This window comes from Melozone crissalis, unplaced genomic scaffold (genome assembly GCF_028551555.1).
Source record: "Melozone crissalis strain CALT ecotype California unplaced genomic scaffold, PUWL_Pcris_2 ptg000045l_1, whole genome shotgun sequence".
Lineage (NCBI taxonomy): Eukaryota > Metazoa > Chordata > Aves > Passeriformes > Passerellidae > Melozone > Melozone crissalis.
In genome coordinates, this window is record NW_026535823.1 from 4672837 (window position 1) to 4689763 (window position 16927).

The 16927-nt window shown below is 42.0% G+C and overlaps 1 protein-coding gene across 1 annotated transcript; it reads right to left on the reverse strand.

The window, feature by feature from the left end:
• Positions 1–4114: 4114 nt before the first annotated feature.
• Positions 4115–15310, reverse strand: NUF2 (NUF2 component of NDC80 kinetochore complex). The gene is made up of 13 exons (XM_054286101.1): positions 15188–15310; positions 14151–14225; positions 13323–13399; positions 13100–13161; positions 12187–12284; positions 11375–11448; positions 10151–10247; positions 9176–9238; positions 8377–8514; positions 7388–7528; positions 6444–6619; positions 4918–5053; positions 4115–4728 (listed from the first exon to the last, which is right to left on the reverse strand). Exons 1-13 carry the CDS (start codon positions 15308–15310, stop codon positions 4591–4593), a joined length of 1398 nt encoding a protein of 465 aa, XP_054142076.1. The 3' UTR covers positions 4115–4590.
• Positions 15311–16927: the final 1617 nt, after the last annotated feature.

Sequence of the window (16927 nt, forward strand, 5' to 3'; positions counted from 1 at the left end):
CAATGCCCACAGAACAGAAGTTTGTAAGTGAGTGCATCCCTCTGATAGATGGTGTGCAGATTTTTACAAACAGGTCACAAGTTGAACAGGTGGCTGTCAGGAGAAATAACAGGGAATGTAATAAATGTTTAAAGATAGGGGATGGTTTGTGAAGAGATTATAAAGCACTGCTTCCTATTTATTGGCACATACCTAGATTACTGGTCTTTGAACCCCTCTGAATTGGTTTTCTTTTAAATATTGTAATGATGGTTGTTTTCTATTCACAAATCTTCAGGGCTCAATAAGCAGTAACAGGTTAATAACAGAACAACAGTCAGAGAGGGGAAAAAAAACCCAAACATAAAGCCCACCAATTAAACAGAATATTGCTTTTGCTGAATATTGCAGAGGTTGGCCACTGCCAGGCCCCTAACAGGGCAGTAACAAACACATGAGACAGGAGAAACTCTTTCCTGGGAGGGTGGTAAGGTTGCCCACAAGGCTGTGGCTGCCCCTGGATCCCTGGAAGTGTTCAAGGCCAGGCTGGACAGGGCTTGCAGCAGCCTGGGACAGTGGAAGGTGTCTCTGCTCATGGTAGGGGTGTTGGAACAAAATGACCTTTTAGGTCCTTTCCAAGTCAAACCATTCCCTGACTCTATGACAATATACTCAGCATCCTTTGGGATCCCTGCCTTCTCTTACCACCCTTTCTTTGTAACTCCTTACCATGCAGAGGACCCAAAACTGAAAAAATTCTGCCTCTTCCATCCCATTTTACCCCTCCAAGGGCAGCCCCTCTTGCAAAGCCTGCTCAGAAGGCAGGGAGCAGAATTCATTCCCTCTCTGCTGCAGCAGGATGGAGCCTCACATCCACTTTCTCCCTAAAACAGATGCTCCTTTTTTGAGCAGAAAGTGGATTCTACATTTTTTGATTCTACATTTTTGAGACCAGTGGCCATCTCATGAACATTTGTGGTGCTGCCCACTCTCTCAGTTGTCCTTTTTGTCAGGCAAAAGCTGCCACCCTTCCACCTTCCTCCACAAGAAACTCCCCTGGCCACCAAGGATTCCCAATCCCTACAGCTGGGGCTTTTCAAAGGGCAGAACACCAGGTACAAATTTAAATCAGGTACAAATTTAAATCAGGTACAAATTGGAGTCAGGTACAAATTAATCAGGTACAAATTGGAGTCAGGGACAAATTAGAGTCAGGATGCTTTGATAAACTCTCCAAACAGTCCCACAAAGTCTTCCACAGATCTCAGCAGGCTGCCCAGGATCAGCACACCTGGTAAATCCTCCCTACACACAAAAAGGTGTCTCTGCCTCATAAACTCTTCCTTTTCTGAGTGCTTTGGAACAGAACAGGGCTCAGGAACATCGTTCCCCACGGGGACCACCGTGGTGGAGTGACAGCACAGCCGTCAGAAGGGATGTGCTCTGGAGGAGACAGGTAAGGCAAGAAATGGGCTCTGCATGCAAGAGTTAAACAGCAGATAGATTAGATCTCATCAGCTGAGTTTTCCAGGAAAAGCATTGTGTTGCTATGGAAACCCCAACATAACCTGGGTTTTCCCTCCTTTTGTTTGTTCATTTTCTATAAACACTGGCCTCTCCCAGTCCTCCCCGGGTGGACTTGCAGCTTGCAAAAACAGTGGAATTTTTTTTTTTCTTCTTCTAATGCCCATTTCTCTTTGCAAGTACATTTTTCAGTGATTGCCTTTCTCAATATCACTGTTCCCAGCCTGCAGACTCTCTCTTTGCAGTAAGGACTGGTTAATGTGCTGCCCATTAGAAACTCAGCCCCTGAACACCTTGCTGTCATTTCTTCATGGGGAAAAAGGGACAAAAGCCTCATGGTAATAAAACTTTCCAGTGAAAAACCACATGGCAACTTTATCTTGTCACACAGTTTCTCCATTTCCAGCATCTCAAGAAACAGCATTTCCTTTGGAAAAAGGAATTTTGCAGGCAACAAGAATTTGGATGTTCAGCTCCAAGTTTTCTCTTTGGTCTTATTCCCAGGTATCTCCAGCCTATTTGTATATAATATATATATATATATATATATATATATATATATATATAAAGTAAATGTATATAATGATACATTTATTTTACTGTATCATAATAAGGATTGCCTTTAATGAGCCTGATGGAAACATCAAGAGAATCTTTCTAAAACATGCAAGATGATACATACAAGAGACCTCAGCACACAAGTGCCTTTATCTGCCAGATTTCTTTACTCTGCACCTCACAACCTCATGATTTTCATACTCCCTCCTACTTCCCCTGCACAAATAACAGGGAACAGACTCCCAAGTGCAGGCTCCTTCCTCCAGAGCAGCTCCTGCTTTGGCAGCATCAAGGGTCATATCCTCAGATGGAAATATATGTCAGTGAGTTTGAACTTGTAGCTTACCTGGTGCCGGCTGGTCCTAGGATTTATGGAAGCTGAAAAGCTGTTATCCTGAAGCTGAAGATTCAGCAGGTTTTCCTTTGGCTTCCTCAGCAGAGCTGTGGCAGGAATGGAACGTGAATCCAGGGCCACTCTCCGTGCCAACATCCCCACCAAGTGGCCAGCTCCCAGCTCATCCCTCTGTCCCAGCAGCTGAAAATGTGAAAATACAAACCTGGCTCGCCTGCTCTCACCCAAAACCTACAAAATCTGACTTTTGAGACAGCTCTGAAGATCCTTCCATACTCTGGAGTAAAGGCAAGAGAGGAGTGATGAAAAGATTTCCTTCCATCCCTTAAAAGGTGTTCTGTTAACCCATTTCCCACCTTAGCCACTGCCATTTTTACTGCTTGCAGAATTTAAAAGCTTGTGTACAGATAGATTATTGTTAATAACTCCACACATTTCAAACAAGTGTGGCCAGCCCAACTTGCTGCAAGCTTTATGTTGTATATGAAATACTAAAGTACATGCAAAAAAAATTAACTACACTTTTAAACAGTAGCTAAAGCAGAAAGATTAGGAAAAAAAAAACTAAATAAGAAAATTTTGACAAACACTGCCCTCTTGAGGAAAAGGGAGCTGCATTGCCTCAGCAAAACCATTCTCCCTTCTCTGCTCTCCAGGCCACACTAAACTCCCCCCACTGCCCTGCCATGTGGTTCAAGGTGGGTAGAAGTTTTTGACAAGCAGCTGTAGGAATCAATTCACACCTAAAAATCAATTATCTCTAGATAAATCATACCTTAGTTTGATTTATAACTATTCTAGGTACAAATAAGCAACATTGAAAGCACAAGAACCTATTGGAAATAGAAAAACACTTGATTTCCAGGTTTTTGTTTCTTCATGAATTGCAGCATTTTATTTTACTCAAAATCTCTGAGAGCAGGAACCAGACTCCAGCTTTTTCTTTGTCCTGCAAATTCCTCATCAGTGGGATACACAAGCATCATCTCTCTAGCCTAAGGATCTTGATCTGCTGATTGGAATCATCCCCTGCAGTATCTGTTGGAAGTTTTTGGGAATATCTCATTCCCCAAACAGTTTTGATAAGGAAGGAGATGCTACTGCAATATTTCAGAGTGCACTGGTGGCACTTGGGGACAGGGTTTAGTGGTGGAGGGGGCAGTGCTGGGTTAATGGCTGCATTTCATCTTACAGGGCTTTTCCAACCTAAACAATTCTGTTACAATGGGAAAATAAAAAAAAAAAAAAGCTTAAAGCAAAACTTTAGAAGAGTCTGATGCCTCCATAAGAGCTTTAGAAGGAACAAGCACCTGCCCTTCCTAACTGACCTGCCAGTACCTCTAGAGATGAATTAAAATTTTAAAGATGGCTTGAATCATCCTCCTCCTTTCATCACAAAAGGCTGCTCATAGCACACATTCCTACAAATGCACAAAGCAACATTTTTCAGCTGAAACCTTATGCCAAGTCAGTTAGGGGAGTGCAAAGACACAAGAGAAAAAGGGTTAAGTATCTTTATTTTTTTCCAAATAATGAAAACCACTCACAAGTTAGAGTACAAAACATCAATCTATATTTAAGAGCATCCTAACACAGACTGATGAACACAGATGACGGTTCAATACCCCACAAAGCAGACACAATTGGAGCATAGAGAGGGAGTGTAGTTTACTAAAATGATATTAAAATTATACTTCTGAGTATTTACAGTTACAAATATTTATGATGAGAGTAACTTGGCATTTAGATGGATGCTACTGCTCTGTCAGGATTTCATCTTAATTGAATAATGGTGGTGGAGCATCACCTGGTACTGACTTTTCTTGAACATTCAAGGCACCAGGTGTTCCCAGACCAAAATCTGCAGAACAGTTTCTACAAATGCAGGGTTCTGTCCAAAATGTTGAGCAGTTTGGTGATAGCAACATTTGCAATATTACCACTAAAACCAAGTGCAGACTGAAACACCAGAAACTGACTGTTTTCTTATCCACATCAGCAAGCTCATGACATCAGGACCAGCCTGGAAAGCTAAACATGTTCTGACAGAGTTTTGGAGAAAACTGGATTTGCCTGGAATTATTATCCCTCCCATGCAAAGCAGGAGCTCTTGAGTTCAGGTATGAGCACAAACACAATGGAAGTAGAACACAAGTTCAGACAGGCTTAAGAATCATTTAGAGAAGATTTAAGCTGAACAGCCCTTCCCTTATTTCATCAATTTTTTCTGCTCTTGAGGCTGCAGAAGCCTTTACTGCCTTAAGGAGAGATTCATGACACTTGTCCACTACAGCCTTCAAAATTAGGTGTATTTCCTGGAAAGAGAAAATAAAATCCATCAGCAAAGTTAAATCTTTATCAAGCACAATGTCAAGTGAGTGGTCTGATGGACTCAAATGATTTCAAGGGTGTTTCATCCATGGCTTAAAAAGCAGCATTCACAGAAGACACTACAACAGGAATGTAAGAAGATTTTGGAGGGGTAAAAAAAAAAAAACCCTCACCTTGGCTTTTTTTGCTGTTTCTTCAGCATCTTCCTTCAGCTGCTCAATTTGGTCCTTTATCTGTTTGATTTCCTTGCGAATGGCCGTAACTTTGTCACACACAGCATCCCTCTCCTCCTGGACTTTGTTGAAATGTCTAAAGGTGACAGAAAAAAAAGTTAGTATTGAGCCTTTTGACTCATTCCAGATGAAACTGAAGCCCACCACAAGCAAACCTTGCATTTTATGAGCATAAAACCAGCAACGATAAATAGAATTGACTTTCTCAGAAATTAATGTGATTTTTAACCTAGAACAACTTAGGTACAAGAAGTGAAACTCATACTTAGCAGGAGCCCATATGCACCTTCCCACCTCAAGGGAACAGTCAGGACATTTCTTTTATTCACCAGCAAAAACTCTTTTCTTCAACCAAGGTTACCTCCCTTCCCCTGTTGCTTATCAAAGCATTTAATTTTATCACTCAAGGGAAATACCTGACACATTAAAAACAGAAATAGGCAGCAACTTTTGATGAAAAGGAGCATAAGATTATGTTGCTTTCATTGCTAAATTAAAAGCTGCTTCTCACAGAATCATTTAAGTTGGGAAAGACCTCTGAGATCAACCTATGAACACCCCTTTGTCACTTTGACCATGGCTTGGTCTTTCCTTGAACACTTGCAGAGGCAGTGACTCCACACCACCCTGTGCAGCCCATTCCAAGGCCTAATCACCTTTCTGTCCAGAAATTCCTCCCAATGCCCAACCTATTTTCCTCCCAAATAATTTATTTTAGCTGGTACAATACACTAAGTGCCACTCTGCACACCAACCTCAAGCCTGACTAAATCTTACTTGATTTTCCCATCCATGTGCAAGCAGCTCCCTTCCATCACAGCCAATAATGTTCCATATTCCCTTTCCTCTCTATCTGTGTAGATGAAAATTGTTTAAAAATCAATTTTCTCCCTAAAAGCTCAGCACTAAGCTCACAGTGAAGCCAGGACCTTCCAGGGCTGCAGTTTGGTGCTGCCTTCAGCATATGGGAGGAAAGAAGAGGGGCTGAGAGGCTTTGATCAAATGACACTTTTCCTTTTGTTTTAGAAGCATCATGTCAGGATAATGCTCCTCTGAGATGCAAGCCCCATTTCCCCATGGGTCTTGAACATCTTTGATAATGAGCAAAAGTGGCAAGGGAAATTATGAAAAATTCATGAAAGGCAAATGGGGCTTTGTTGAAGTCTGATAAGTTGGAAAATTATCCCAATGTGACATTCTCTTTAAGAAGATAAAAGAATCAAGAATAAGCATTATAAATTAAATTAGTGCTCCAATAAAAGAATTGCTGTCAAGTCACATTGCAATTATTGATTTGAGACCCCAAATCCCTGCCTGCAGCATATTCCTGGTCCTCATACAGAGCTGTCCCACACTGCTCGTTTTCCCCTCAGTGCCAAGCTGTGTGTTTGCAGCAGCCATGGACTTTGGCAGCACATAACAAAGACATAAAGCAGCAGCAGGCAGAAACATCAGCCCCTCCATACTCGAGCACGGTGCACTTGTGCAGCTCAACGTTTTCACGAATCTTTTTGAGCTGGATCTCAGCTGTAGGCAGCTTCTCACGTTTTGCAGTCACCACTCTCTTCAGGGGCTTTTCATCTGTGTTGGCCTTTTTCAGCTCTACCTGAGAACTCTCAAGTTGATCCTCCAGGTTTCTGATCTAGAGCACAGAAGTATAGAAATAACTGAAATAGAAATAAATTAAACGGGGGCAGGAAATTATCAAGACAGCATAGCCTGTAAATGTGCTAAGATTACAAGTAGCTTTTTGAAGATTTGATTGCCAGTTCCCTGGTCTTTCTCTGATTATAAATACATCCACCTGGACAAAACCCCCTCCCCCAGGACGGCTTTCAGAAGTGGCTGTGACCTCTGCTCTAGCTTTTTGCCAAGCCTCATTTGAACACATGCTATACAAATACCCAAAAAGACTCCATAACATTTTTCAATTGCTCCTAACAACTCCATTATCCCAAAATCTAGTGGCAAACAGCAAAGGACTGTATTGTGACAAACATTTCATCAGAGAATGTCTGGCTTAGCAATATCAATAAATTTAAAGGCACTTAAGACATGACTCTTCCTGAAGTAACCATTTTTTATTCTTAGTTTTCACTCTCAAGGCAGAAGAAACTCGATTTCACTTTTCTTTTCCCATCATTTCCTACCAACAACCCCAAGACAGCTCCAACTATTTTAGGTCAGGTTTCTATGGCAACAAAGCCTTTGACTATTCAAAGTGGTCAATAGCTAGTGCATAGTACATTAGCTAGTGCCACCCAGCAAAGCAGCAGCGATGTTTTACTGACATTTTTAAGAAAGAATTTGGAAACTTCAAAATGTCATTCTTTACAGTGAAAAGGAAAGAGGGGAACATTGCTTAGACATCAAATTTTCCCTAACAGGATATAATTTGGATAATACAGACCTCTGATAATACACTGGCCAGTCTCTCCACATTTTCTCCCTGTATTTCCATCTTCTTTTGGTATAACTGCAACTCCACTTGGCATGATGGCAGAACATCTACTAAATCTCTATAATATTCATATCTCTCAGTAGCTTCTTGCTTTAAAGAGAGAAAAAGACTATCAATAAACAGCTTTAGAGTTCTTTTACATAGAATTAAAGCATATTGAACTTTGAACCCTCCCCTCATTGTTTAAAGACACTAGAAGTAATATTTAAGAGGTGGTGAAATGAGCTCTTCATAAAAAAATAAAAGAAAGGCATTTATTTGGAAGCACAGAAATAAAGGTGACATACAAGTGTTTTATACTGAATTAATCAGTAATCACTTTTAGGAAAAAAAAAAAAAAAAGCTGTGCAGTGAAGAAATTCTACACTGATAAAACAAGAGTTATGTAAAGCTTCATATCTAAAATTACAGCAATTAAATTTACACCTTTGGAACAAAAAAAACCTTCAGAGGCAAACTGCCAACCACTGAAGTGTGAGCAATCTCAAACCACAAAAATGAGTGGAGATTATAATTTAAAAAAGGAATAAATAAATCTAGGAGGGAACTCAGTGTTCAGCATATTAGTGAAGACAGCTATTGATTCCAGAAACAGTGAATAACAAGAGAAGCATTATGAAACACATGTTCTAAATCCAAGGATATTTGGGAGCTGACAAAATATTGTCTCCTCTGGAGAGCAAACAGCCAAACAGATTCAAGAGTTCAACACCTGATTTTACAAGTGACTGCAATCTTGCTTTTCAAAAGGAAAATAACAGCCCATCAAAAATACACCAACCTTCAATTTTCTGAGGCTGTGATTTCATTTCAGACCAACACCTGTCCTGCTGGTGTTTCACCATCACTCAAGAAGCAGCTCTAGATGATGACAGTCCAGTAAAACAGGCTTTTTCTAACAGAATACCTCCTTGTGTGGACAGAGGAGAAAACCTCACCTTCTCTTTCTTCAATTTCTTAATCTTCTCTTTCATCATCTCATTGTAACTTTTCCGTTCTTCTGGACTCTCCACAATTTTGGATTTCAGCTGCTCTTGTTCTTCTTTCAAAGCAGCCAGAGACACTTTGTACTCATTCTAGGTAATGACACAAACACTTTCGCTATTAGGGATTAGGTGAACAACGAGGAATTGTGTAGCAAGGTTTGCCATGGTTTTATGACTAGACAGGTTATTTGGTGTGTAGTCATTCCTCATTAGGAAGTTCTAAAAATAAATTCCTCTAAACACCATTAACATCCCAAATCAAAGCAATCAACAGCCAATTTTGCTTCCCACATTTGCTTAAAGGGGTGCAGAAGAACAGCAGCTAACTGGTGTTTTCCACCAAAAGCCTGCTAACTAATCCTAGAATGGTTCGAGCTGGGAAAGACCTCCAAGATCATCTCATTCCAACCCCGTTCCATGGGCAGGGACACCTCCCACCAGACCAGGCTGCTCCAAGCCCCATCCAGCCTGGAATACTGCCACAAGCTCTCTCCCTCAGAACTCCTGACCTAGGGACACTGAGGCAGTGACTGCAGCATTCCAGAGCCAGCTCTGTCACCTTGGGAGAACAGCAGCCAGTTCAAAACCTCCTGTTGTGCCTCATTAGCCCACTCTATGCGTGCAAGGTAAACCCACAGCACCTCAGAGGTCCAGATTTCTAGTGACTTAATTCCAAGAATAATCTGATCCTAGAAAGAGAGATGATTTCTCAGTTGATCTGCAGCCAGCAGCCACACAGAGGTGTACTCACCAGGTTTTGGTTTCTCTCAGCAATATCTGCCTTCTTTTGAGAAGTCTCTTCTTGCAAAGGTGTCTGAAAAAATAAAAAAGCACCAAGCTTTCAACAAGCATCTCTACAGCTGCTACCTGCCTTATCCTTTTTTATCATAGATCTGTCCATAGGAGAAATCCTATTTATGGGTCCTTTGGAATGTCCTAACCAGCAGAAAAAATTGCAATCTGTAAGATTTCAAAGACAGGAAAAGAGAATATTGTCACCAAAACCACTGGAAGCACTGGGGAGGCAGCCAGCAGTGGGTAACCAGGAATAGGAATAAGAAATTTGCCATCCCTATTCTTATTGACCCTGGCAGTTATTATACCTCCACAACTTTCTTTGCCAGGGGCTCTCTTCTTCAGGGAAAAATATGATTTAACATAAAGTCCCAAATAATAGTCTAACACAAGGTTAATAATGCTAATAACAGAGACATGAGTTGACAAAACAAAAAAATCCTAACCATGGATTATTTTCTTTCTCCCAAAGGAGCTAAAAAAGTTATCCATGAGACCTGAGAGGAAAGTTTGCACTGCTGAAAAGTCACCCCTGCAGTTAACCCCATTCTTTTTGCCAGGCATTCTCTTGGGTCTCATTTCTTGCCATGGCCCACCTCCAGTTCCAATTCTTGGAATTGAAATAGAAAACAAAGAGGAACATCCCTGTGTTCCTGTTTGGAAGTGTGATGTGCATCTCCCAAGTCATTGCAGAAATGCATTTCAAAAAAAGAGTCAACTATACTTTTGTATTCCCCAAGTCTGATTTAATGCACATTTCACATTCCTCACAGTGAAACAATGAGGGGCCCAACAGCATTTTGCTAAAATTACCATTGTTTTAAATCAAAAAAAGTCTCTTTTATCCACTGAGTTAGATGGAAGGGAATAAAATAAAGAGAAGTGAGGGACACACAGCAGGTTTTCAGAGAAATAGAGAACAAGGTCCTACTTGTTTGCGACGACAGTCCTGCCTCAGCTGCTGCTCCAGCTCCCGAATGCTCTCTGTGAGCTGCTTGATCTCTGCCTCATGTTCAGCTGGGACTGTGCTGAGGGAAAAACAAAGATATTGGGGAGTTTCAGCATCATTATAGGCCAGTCAGAGTACAGCAGATAAAACAATCACTGCCTCCACAGAGTTTACAGCCAGCAACCTCAGTAATTAGTGCAAGACAGTCTCAAGTGAATATATCTTATTTTGCTTTGCCTGTAAGATTTTGCAGTTGAAGCACAATCTAAAGAGATATCTTGGCAAGAAGTGGCACAAACATAAAGGACTAAGTTTAAATATCATATCATGTTAAGCAAAGCATGAGAAAGTACAACACTCCTACCAATTTTGGTGGTGACTTTCATTTATGAAATTTGTGTATTATCTGTCATACAAATAATTTATATTAATGCAGACCTATCCCAGCTAGGGAACCCCCTGTGTAGCACACACCAAGAGCAGCTGTCAGAAAAAAAAAAAAAAAACACTTTGTTTTGAAAGCTCTCTTGGAAACCAGACATTTCTTCATGCTATCATCCACAAGCAAAACCAAAACTTAATGGTGCAAAGACACAGGCAGTAGGGCTAAATGGCCTGAAAAAGAGATATTGTGGCAAACATATCAAATAACTAAGGAAGACAACTTTACTCATGTATTAATTTAAAGATGAGCTTCCTCCAGCTGTTGAAGGGATAAAGACACATCACTAAAAGCCAAGTAAGAGCAAAAAGTTTCAACCTAGTTCTCCACACACAAATACAGGATTCCCTCAATGCAACCATACACTGTAAAAGTTTTTGGGGTTTTTTTTTCCTCTGCCAGCAGGGAATAAACCCCCTCAGCTCCCTCTCATCAGAGTTGTGCTCCATTCCCCTTCCATGCCACAGGGGGATGGACACTGCCCTGTCCTGCTGGCCACACTTGCTGATGTGGCCATTTGCTATTCCCCTGGCCACACTGCTGGATCTTGTTCAGCTGCTGTCAGCCAGCACCCCCAGGTCCTTTTCTGCTGGGCCACATTCCAGCCCCTCTTCCCCAAGCCTGTAGCATTGAACCAAGTCATTATGACTCAGAAATGGGGCTCTGCACTCAGACTTGTTGAGCCCCACACAACTGGCCCACTGATCCAGCCTGAGCAGGAAAGGCAAGCAGAGCATCTCACAGTGCTCACTCCACACACTCACTTCAGTTTCTCCAGCTTCAGTGTTGCCTCCCGATTCACAGCCTCCAGGTGTTGTTTTTTCTCCATAGCTAATTTCTGCAAGTTAAATATTTAATTTTAGAGAAGTGTGCTTTCTCTCTGGGCTTCTATTAGAGCCTTGCTCATCGTTATTTCCCATGAAATGCACCATCTCTCAACTACTGAGATGTTCAGAACAGAAGCCACCTACAACCCAACTTTTCTCAAAAGGGTACAAGGTGTCAATCCTTCACTTACCAGGCTGAAGTATTCAATAATTTATTGCAAGGGAAAAGATATATATATACACATATATATACATATACACACGTATATATATACACACATATACATAGATATACATACATATATACACATATATATAAAATATATAATATATACAATATATATATTATGTTATATTCACTATATTTTATATTATACACTATATATAAATAATAATGTATAATAGATAAAATATCTATATTGTATATAATATTTTATAGTATGCATGATTATTACTATATATATAGTAATAATAATGTATATTATATAAAAATATATATTATATAATATATATAATTTATATACATAGGTAATATTTCTTTTTCTCCCCAATACATTGGAGGGGAAAAAAAAGCCTTTCAGTAATACTCAAATTAATAATCAGTACCTTCCTGAATTACTTGGCTACATTTAACATCCCAACATGTTACAAAAGCCTGAAGTTAAAGCACAATCTTCATGCTCCTGGTTCTAGGTTAATATCAGTTATACTTTTATAGGTGTTTGAAATAAATCAGCATCTAATCTTACATAGCTCTGTTGCAGCTTCAAGTAGTCCACACGTCGGAGTTCCTTGAAGTTCACAAAGTTGACGATGCCACTCAAGAAACGAACTGTCCTCTTGGTCTCTGAAACAGGAATTGCACTGAGCTGGTTTCCAAAAGCATTGCAATTGCTTCCAAAAAGTTGGGCCAAGTGTAATTCAAGGAGACAGAAATTACAAAACAAAGTCCAAATTAGTTCTTCCCCCACTCAGCTTGCAAAGATTTCAGACTACACAAAACCAGCACCAAGCTGGTTACCAGCACAGCAATTCAGTGTAATTTAACAAATGAATAGTGGCACCTGGGAGAAAAGGCTGTTAACACACCAGCCTCCCATTCCAAGAAAAGCCACAGAGAGAAAGAGTGTCAATCTTGAGCTGCAGCTCTGAAGAGAGAACCTCTCTGTAGCTATCAGCCAAACTGAAGGCAGCAATTTGAACTGCAGGGACTTTCTGTCTTTATTCCAAGCAAACTTTCTGAAAGATGATTACAAAAGCTTTAAATGTCTTAGATAAGACAGATCCAGAAGTGAAAGATTTCTTCAGAGCAGCATTTTCCAAGCTGTGTTGTGGCAGAATCACAATTGGGTATTGAAAGGAGTGGAGCACAGGCATAAGAAATCCCAAAGCATTCCAGGGTAATTTTCACCCCCATCTATTATTACACTGTCACAGCCCATCTCCAGACCAGCAGCTCAACAGATTCACAGCATTCAAAGCTACCCTGAGTTACTCACTGCACCAGCCCACATAAGGAATAAGAGCTGTCCACTAGAAGCAGCTTATTTAAGGGCCAGAAGAGCAGCCAGAAGGACATTTCTCCACACTAGACACCCATCTGGCTATGCCCAAGGAGAAAAAGCACCCAGGAAACACAAGGATTACAAGGCACTTGCTTACTTGGGCTTAAAACATCAGCAATTTGGAAGTCATTGATCTGGCACATGGGCAGCAAGTGCTCCCTGCAAGGAGAACAAAACACAACCTCAGCTGAGAGACTGTGACTCCGGTTCTGTGACCATGGCTCTGTTCTTGTCCTGTAACCATTTGCTGCAAAATAGATCTTGTCCTCTCATCCCAGAGCATCTGCCCAGCAAGCACAAGGCAAGCATCTTCTACTTACATGTGGATATACATGTTACAGACAGGCAGAAAGCCTTCATGGATCTGTGGGTACATGATGTCAACGTTGAGGGGCATCTAAAGAGCAAAAAGAGTAAAAAGAGAGTCAGTGCTTAAGTAGAGAATACTTAAAATAAAAATTATGCAGCATTTTCCACAGCATAAAATAATCCCAATAGATTAGGAACACTGAGGATGATCTTCCCACCTACAGGAAAAGGATATTAAAGGCTGAAAATGTCAACAAAGTAAATAGCACACTATTTTAAGGGTCAACTTTGGCTGGAAAAGACAAAAAAATACAATAATAACTAAAGCAGCAACATTACAAACTCAGGAACTGAATCTAAACTCTGTTTTATTTACTTCCTCACAGCACAGCATGGCAGCTGCTGGCACTGCCTGGGAAGAACAGGCAGAAGAGTTATTTTGTGCACATAATACTCCTCCCTTTCAGTTTATCCAGAAAAGCCATGAGACAAAACTACTTATTCTCACTTACAAGGATCAGTTCTTGTCTACCAGAGACAGTAGGTAAATGAACTGTTGGTCAATTTAGGTATCAGCCTCTCCTCACTTTCCTCTCGGTTAATGGAGGAGTGGAGATGATAAAATATAAAAAACAATATTTCCATTCCTTCCAGATCAGTCCAACCTCCTCTAGCAGGAGCCCAGTATGGATTTTCAAGGCAAGGTGTCCCTCCAAAAGCTTGTCCACTCCTTCCTGGACCTTACAAACATTTCTGGCACCCTTAGCATCCCAAAGAAAAGGTAAATCCAATAGTTTTTTCCTTTCACATCCCACCACCCCTGCCACAGGCAGCCCTACCATGTAGGCGTGCTCCAGTCGGATCCCACACACTTTCTGCAGGATTCTCAGGTAAATCAGGTGTAAAACTTCGAGCTGCAGGAAGAGAGGACATGAATCAGGATTCCATATGTTTGATTACTCAGGGCTGCCAGGCCAGGCCATGACAGCATTCAGCTTTTAACACATGAAGGCTGAATTCACTGACCAACCAAGGCAACCAAGTTTCCTTTTCAACATTTTTCAGTTCAAGCATTATTTGCTGATAATTCAGTTTTAAGGGGCAGCAGTCAGCTCAGGCAATTACAGCCCTGACTGTGTGTGTCTGGCATTGGTTTTCATTACTCTGCTGCTTGCTGAGCAGTATCCAAACCAAACAATGCCAAAAAACCTAAAAAAGGTCACAGAAATTATAATCCTGTAGCAACGAGTGCCCCTCATTAATTATTAAAATTAAGATGAAAAAAATCACCTACAAGCCATACAATTATTCATTAATAGCACTAATCTGTGAACATTTTGCTTCTTAAAAACCATCTAAACAAGCAGGGCCAGACCCCTCTCACCGCAGGCTCAAAAACAGGCAACAACATCACCAGGAATCACTTAGAGGCATCAACTCTGCTTTAAAGCCACTTTTCTTCACTCACTAATACTAAACGCTCAGAGTGATGAAAGGGGGTGAAGCAGGGAGGGGTTTAAAAGCACTAAATGGATCCGAAAGATGTTTGAACTATTTTGAGTTCCTGGGGAAGACAGGCCATGCGCTGCTTAAACCTGAAGTTAAAGCACAAGCTTCACGCTGCTAATTCTAGGTTAACATCACTTATACTTTTATAAGCATCTGGATTAAAACAGCACGTAATCCTATATAGCTCTGTTGTAGCTCCAAGTAGACCTCACGCCGGCATTATTTGAGTTCACAAAGGTGACAGCACTGCGCTTCCCAGCGAGGCCCGAGGAGAGCCCCGAGCCCACCCCAGCCCGTTCCACCCAACCCCGCGGTCCGGCCCAGCGTGCCCGTCCCACACGGGAGCCGGCGGGGCCCCCTCACGCACCCTGGGGTTGCCGAACACGTCGCCCTTGACCAGGTTGCGGGCCTCGGCGCCCTCCAGGATGTGCAAGCGCAGGTAGCTGATGATGTCGTCGGGGCTGTAGCGGGGGAAGGTCATGGTCTCCATGGCGGCGGTGGCGGCAGGGACGTGGCAGGGACACAGCGATGGCGAGGACACGGCAGAGGCCCAACGGCAGAGACCCAACGGCAGCACCGCAGCGCGCCCGCTGCTTGAATCCTCCGCGCCCCGCCCCCGCACTCTCTCTGACCTTTGGAAGATCGCATCGTCATCGGAAGGCGGGGCTCAGCGCGTTCTCGCCCTCTCCTAACCTATCAGCGGCCGCGGTGTCGTGGTGGGCGTGGCTTGGCAGGCCCCGCCCCGGCGCGGCCGTTGGCCGTGAGGGGAAGGGCGGGGTGAGGCGGCCCTGTCCCTGAGGAGCTGTCAGGCGGGGCTGGCACGGCCTCTGCAAGAGTCATAAAATCCCTGGAAGGAGCGTTAAAGTTCACCTCGTTTTCCGTCTGATATGAGCAGGGGCACCTTCCACTATCCCAGGTTGCTCCAAGCCCTGTCCAGCCTGGCCTTTGACACTTCCAGGGGATGGGGCAGCCACAGCGTCTCTGGGCACCCTGTGTCTCATCATTTTCCCAGGGGAGAATTTCTCCCTAACATCCACTCCAAACATGCCCATTTTCAGTTTAAAGCCATTCCCCCTTGTTCTTTCATTACCTGCCAGTGTAATTAGTCACTCTTCCTCCTTTCCAAAAACCCTTTTGGTGAGGTTTTTCCCCATAATCCTCTCTAGGCTGCACAGCCCCAGCACAACCTGTTCCCATACGTTACTCCAGCCCTCTGAGCATCTTCATGGCCTGTCTGGACCTTCTCCAACATCTCCACATCTTGTGCTGAGATCCCCAGACCTGGACACGCTACTCCACATGGGATAAAACCTCCTGGCTCCTGGAAGGAGGTTTTATTCCATGTGGATGGGATGCCAGCCCAGCATTGCACAGGACTCTCACCTAACCAGTACCACCCCTTGCAGTGTGACACTGTGAAAAACGCCAATCACTTGTTTTTAAAATTTTAAAAGTTTAATGGTAATAAAATGGTTATGAAAATAGTAATATAATTAGAGTAATAATAATTTGGACAATTTGGATTGGGACAATATGAGGCAATAAAGAGTTACGGACATCCGGGAACCTTTTTCTGGGCAAAATAAGCCCCAAAAAATGACCCACGTTAACAGAGGATTAACCCTTAAAAGCAACAGCCTGTTGTATATTGATACACCTCATATATGATGTATAAATTCCATTCAAGCACAGGATTCTGTCTGGTCAGTGTCAGCTTCTTCCTCTTAATCCTGATGGTGTCTCCAGGGCTGAGCAAGGCAGGAAGAAGTTCATTTCTTCTGATAATGGAGCAATAAATTCTCTTTCTCTGAAAGATTTAGGTGTCCTGTGGTTGCTATCTTGCTACAAGTCCTTTCTTTAGAAAAAAAACTATACCTTACATAGCATAGTTTCTATTTTAACCTTATATTATAACCTAAAACTATATCTACCATACTACTTAAGAAAATTAATACAGCATAACTTTCTAACATAGCACATATAATATTTGAATATTTGTGAAAAGCCAATCATAAAATATGCATTTTTCACAACATCGTTTCTGACAAAATTTGGGCTGTTCACACTCTCCCCACAAAGTTCCGATGCTCCCACACCACGCACAGCT